The 6,000-nt window shown below is 38.5% G+C and overlaps 1 protein-coding gene across 1 annotated transcript in view; it reads right to left on the reverse strand.

Annotated features, from left to right (window-relative positions):
• The window catches only part of lrp5 (low density lipoprotein receptor-related protein 5), a 51,802-nt gene extending 47,279 nt beyond the window's left edge, over positions 1–4,523 (reverse strand). The window contains exon 1 of the mRNA XM_044035866.1: positions 4,274–4,523. Within this exon, the coding sequence (XP_043891801.1) occupies positions 4,274–4,361 (88 nt within the window). The 5' untranslated portion in view covers positions 4,362–4,523. The remainder of the gene's footprint in view (positions 1–4,273) is intronic.
• Positions 4,524–6,000: the final 1,477 nt, after the last annotated feature.

Raw genomic sequence — 6,000 nt, forward strand, 5'->3', positions numbered from 1 at the left:
GTTATGCATTTGTTTGTGAATAAATACATACTTCTACCAAAGCAAAGGGCGTTAGCCGAGAAGACAAAACTTCAGTGTGGCCCGAAAACATCTCAGACTGTGGTCACATAGATCTGATCTTAATGCATTCTTATTGCAGTGTGGTGTATTCACACCTATACTTAGAGATCTCCACTTTCATTGGTTCACATGTTAATGTATGTCTCCCACGTTCTGTCCCAAAAGACAAAAAAATCATTTAAACTCAACTAATAACTGAACATCCAGTCTAGCAAACCAGTCTCTCTAAATCATTTGGATCACTTTCATTGTCCAGATGGAAAGACCAATGGATATACTTGTGGGAATGTACGAAATAGAAAATATGAACTAAAGGCAAAATATAGTACATGTAAAAAAACCAAACAATATAAGATGTTAAAGAAGATGGTGGTGAAAGGTGGAAAATATTACAATAAAATACAAATTATAACAATTACTACAAGTGTGAAAAATTAAAGGACATACCCTACAGCTATATGTAGGAGGAATAAGGAATTTTAAAATATTGAATGCAACCTGATAAACACACAAAATTAGCAACAATAAATATGTAGTTTACGTGTGCAGTTTTGTAAAGTTATGAATGAAATGAATACAATATTGAGTAAACCAATTTGTGCAAAGTACTTAGGGTGCTCAGATAGAGCAGATGCGTTTTACGTCTAGATAGCAATGGCCATGTCAAAACAATTTGTTTCACATGCATCTGTTATAGCAACCTTAATCAAACAGCGCACATCACAGTCTGAACTGAGCTAGTTGCCGATTTAGACCGCACATTTAGACAAGAACATTTTCAAATTCAAGGACTTTTCATTTACTTTCCAGGCCCTCAAATTCAAGGATTGAATATGCTGCTGACACAGCTTAATATGGGAGGGCAACTTGTAAGAGCCATTTCGCCCATGGCGTCCACTTTTATTGATTTGCAGAACACTCTGCATCTGGACCAAGTGATTGTCCTTGGGATCTTGGGCAAGCTAGTGTTTAGTGAGCCAAAGATCTTGGAATTTGCATTTCCCAGGCATCATGTAATTTGCTCTCGCTTAACGCTACTCGCTCATTGTTCTGCATGGAATCTCGTGTCAACGGTGGAGAGAGACAGTGGACAGTGTCCACAAAACCGCTAGTAATTATGACTCGATGTTTGTTCTGCGTAGGCCTAGTCTACGTATGTCAAGCCATGCAGAGCGCATGAAATAGTAAGTGTTGTTGTAAAAAAGAAGGGCACATCAGTGACGTTCATGTCTATTTGGGGTGAGTTTCAAAAAACAAAAAACTTTTCATTCAAATTCAGAGACTTTCAAGGATTTCATGGACCTGTGGGAACCCTGAGTCAGAGGCGCTAATGCTCCAATCGTGTGCTATGAAGCAGAAAAACAGCCAGATGATGTTATTTAAAAGACCGCCAGTTAAAAACAAACGATGGAAGGAAACAATGTGAAAATCGTGAAGAAAATGTGACATGTGCTTCACCCATTTGTTTTAATGAGATTTAAATGAACATAATTGTGACAATTAGGTTGATTATTCAAATAATTGTGGTTTAAAGACAAAATAACTGCATGCAGGTGATTATGTAATAACTGTGATAGGCCTAACCACTGATATCTAATACATCCTGTGATTCCATACGTGAGCCAACAAACTGAGCAAATTAATACACCACCTCAGTCTGTGTTTCTTGAATGTTCCAGGTAAACACTTTTCAAAATCAAAAAGCTTTTCAAATCACTGACATAAGTTGGCCTGAGAGAGCTGGGAGCAGGCACGAAGTTAAAATTAAATTTTAAATGTAAGTCCAGCTGAAATCACCGCAGAGCTGCTGTCATTAACAATGACTTTATTGCCACAGAAAGCTTGGAAAAACGACACATACCAGCAATTATAAGACATAATTATTTCATAGCCCTCTCGTCTTGACAACAGAAATAAAAAGAGTTTACACTTATCTGCAGTCAAGAATGTAGCAGTGACGTAAACAAAAACCTGCTGTATCCTCTAAATCTCTCAGTGATCCCACAGCTTAAATGTTGCAGAAGCAGTAATTATATCAATTTGGACAGATGACATTATTTTCTTTCTTTGTGGTTTGCACATTTGATTGACTTGGTGTATTATGGATGTGTGAAAAAAATATATTGAGAGTAAAATACAACAAACACAAGGCTGTGAAGCTTGTCCATCAGTGCACTGACACGACTTTGCTGTTTTTGTCCAGTGTGTGTGAAGTGTGCAAACATGCCGTCACCTCGGTGCTAAAAGCAGGACATCATTCTCCATCTGTCAACAAGAGTCAGGCTTCAATAAATACTCACTGTCAGTGACTATATGCTGGGGTTATAATACATATTAATTTCTCAAGTAATCAAATGTTTTCTGCACTAAATGTCATCATCAAATGTCTTGTTTTGTCCATGAACCAAAGATATTCAGTTTATTGTCATGCCCTTTCCATCATTTCAAACCAGTATAGAAATTCTTCTCTGACCTCTGCTGTCAAGACATATTTGCCTGGATATCTGGATATTATCTGGATCATTCCTCTTTTTCTATAAACCGTAGAGATGGTTGTGCGTGAAAATCCTAATAGATCAGCAGTTTCTGAAATGCTCCTGTTCTGATACACATTTTGGACTTTGTCATCTACATAAAGTCTACGTGCTTAAAGGCACTGATTTGCTGCTCTGTGATTGGCTGATTATACATTTGTATTTAAACAAGTGACCACTGAGGGCATTCTGCCTGATAATTAATGGTTACAAATGTTGTAGTTCTAAGTCCAAGGTTTTGGTAGTGGTGCAGAAAACTCAAGGATTTCACGTACTACCTGTGACACTGTGCATAGTTTTTGAGATGGACCACCGTCATAAGATTAGTTTTGTATGGATTCAGAATGTTTTTTTTTTTTGTCAAACAATGTTTGTTGCACAATACTGAATGCAAGTTGATGATTTCCAACTGATCCTCACAGTAACATGTGAAGGGTTGTATCTTGCAGCACTGTCCGTGTGAGTGTGTATGTGGTGAAGTGAACATAAAGCATGAGGCTTTAGTTTTCAGATGCAGACAGTGCCTTGCGTGAGAGGGAGCTAAGCTCCGCCTATGAGTCTGAGCACTTTCAGGCAAGAAAGACCACAAATCAAACCAGTGGAGAAAGTTAAGACTCATAAACACAACGATTCCGTGGGCAAAAAGTCTCTAACGTGTCCAGCTGCCTTTTTCTTTTCCCAAATAAACAGCATGGTTACTTTTTCACACTGACTGGAACTTAGAGTTTGCCTGACACCCGACACCAAGCAGGAATGGGCTGGAGTTGTAGCTGGAGCTGAAGCTGCCAGGCCTGAGAGGAGAGCAGCACTAGGCTGACTGCAAACTTCACTGCCATGATCCCACAAATGATTACACTCAGGGGCTAAACTGGCTGCACAAAGCATGGAGACACACAGGAGGTTAGAGGATCTACTCTTGTTAGAGATTTCCATTAACTCATCTGATCCACTTCACCAACAACCTGATAACTAACCATAACTTTAACCAGTTAATGTATAACCTTAACGTTAAGCTAGACACAAAAACAATCTCCATGTGTATCCAAACTTTAGCCAGAGCCTCAGAAATGAAGAACCACAACCTGGTCCTAATGGGACAGACCAAGTTGAGACCAAGTTGTGAAAAAATGTGTGTTTATACCAGAACTTTAGGGACTGATTTTAAAGTGTAATTTATGTTGTGTGTGTGTGTGTTTTATTGCTAAGATATGTGTTGTTGTAAAGTGTCTTTGAACATCTGATCAAATAAAAATACGATACAAATAAAATGTAGTATTGTTATTAGCAGTAGTGGTAGTCGATACGTTCCTTAAAAGTGGACAATAGCGAACGCACACACCACTGTAAAGTTTTAAGACCAAGTCATTACAACTGTGCTGCTGCTATTATTGTTGTTATTATTATCGCCGTTGCTGTTCTTCTTTCCCATTAAAACCATAAACTCTCGGAGTCAAACAAGGAATCACTGCTAGCGCTGCACTTGGTCTCGGTGTGTGGGGGGACGTTAGAGGGGGGAGCACACGCGCGCGCACATACACATACATACACACACACACATACAGCCGGAGAGCACAACAACACGTTAACTACAACGTTCTTATCATTATTTGCTTCTTTCGCTCATTGTTCCACAAAAAATCCATGTTGTGAACAAAAAGAAGAAAAAAAAGTGAACGTACCGTGAGCCGCCGACACCAGTGAACTCGTCAGCAGTAACAGCGCCAGCAGCAGATCACCCATTTCACGTCCTCTGCGCTTTAAATCCATAACTTCCACTCCATTGTCGCCTTTTTACTCTTTAATGAAGTAGCGTGGACGTCCACGGCTCCGTGGGTTCATGAACAGCCTACTGTGTGTGGACTCGTGTCCGTCACTCTGTCTCTCTCTCTCTACCTCAACGAGACTTTTCTCCTCACTAAAGCCGCTCGCGCTACTTTATACTTTGGACTGTCGAGCTCGCGCACGGAGTGAAAGGGCAGGCGGACGTGGTGTGACGTCATCCTACAAGAGCCAAAAAAAAAAAAAAATTCTCTTTTTCTTTTTCAGTTTGTCTGTTAATTAATTTCGTTTAACATTGTGTCCGCGCAATAATAATGATGATAATAATAACAAGAAGAATTAAAGTTAATTTAAGGAGGCTATCATGACATTTGGCCATGGACTACAGATTAAAATTGATGTACAATTAGCATATGTTAATTATGCATAAATGAATTAATCCTCCATTCCAGGGGGAAATTATGTTGACAAAACAGCAAAAGCAGCAAACATTAATAGGTAAAATAAGGTGAAGGTAACATAGAAATACTGTATACTGTAAATGTTATCTCACAATCTGACTGACAAATGAACAAATTTGGCCAAAAAACATAATGTCCTTGGTCATAAAAGCAAGAAAACATGATAAAAAACAAAACAAAAAAAAGCATCCCATGATAGCAAGTCTTTAAATGTGGGTTTTATGAAGTGCTATAAAGAATCCACTGACTCTGAATCTATGAGCACAAACATCAACGCTTCACTTGAGAGTAAATGTTGGAACTGTGTGTGTGTGTGTGTAACTGTCAAAACTGGTTTTCAAGCAGGCTACTATTGACTATTAAAGTAAACCTCCAGCCTGCACAAGTAAACATGAAAACAAAGCAAATCACCACTTCACACACTGCACTTACTGATTCATCTCATGCTGTTTGCTTTCAGTGTGTGTGTGTGTGTGTATACATGTCTGTAGTTGGCTGCAAGTACACATTTTAATTCAAACCCATCTTTTTTGGGAGGGTTTTTTGAGGATTTGAGGACCATTTGACCTGGAGTGGACATTTTGGCTGGTCCTCACAACTTTATAGGGTTAAGACTTGGTTTAGAATTGGGTTGAGGAGTTAGATAATGCATTATGTCTGATTAAGAATGCTGTAATCAACTATTTTATTTTCATTTTGCATTATAGAGATCGTAAACAGATTATGACTTAATAATAATAATAACAGTTATGACACAATATGAAGAAACATGTCATGTTTTGAACTTTCATCGGTCTGATATGAACGGTAATATAACACTACGTGACAGTTGCTGTGAGATGCCAGTTATAACTCTACAAACAAACAGAACAACCCTACCAAAATGTACAAGTGGTTCACATTAACACATGGTGCATAATCTCTAACAGCGTGTGTTCCGACATCTGAAATCTCTAAAACATTGTTTCCAAAAAAGGTCACTTTGACTTAGTTGTTACTTATGGTCAGACAGTGTCATAACGCACACCAATCTCTTTGAAGATCTCATAAACAAATATTTACAATAACGTAAGCAAAAGCTGATTCTTAGATGACCGACTGAATAAACGATCCTCACTGATGCTGCTGAGGCAACATATCATGAGTGTATGTGCAGCCCTCGAGTG

This window comes from Solea senegalensis, linkage group LG10 (assembly GCF_019176455.1).
Source record: "Solea senegalensis isolate Sse05_10M linkage group LG10, IFAPA_SoseM_1, whole genome shotgun sequence".
In the NCBI taxonomy this organism is placed as follows: domain Eukaryota; kingdom Metazoa; phylum Chordata; class Actinopteri; order Pleuronectiformes; family Soleidae; genus Solea; species Solea senegalensis.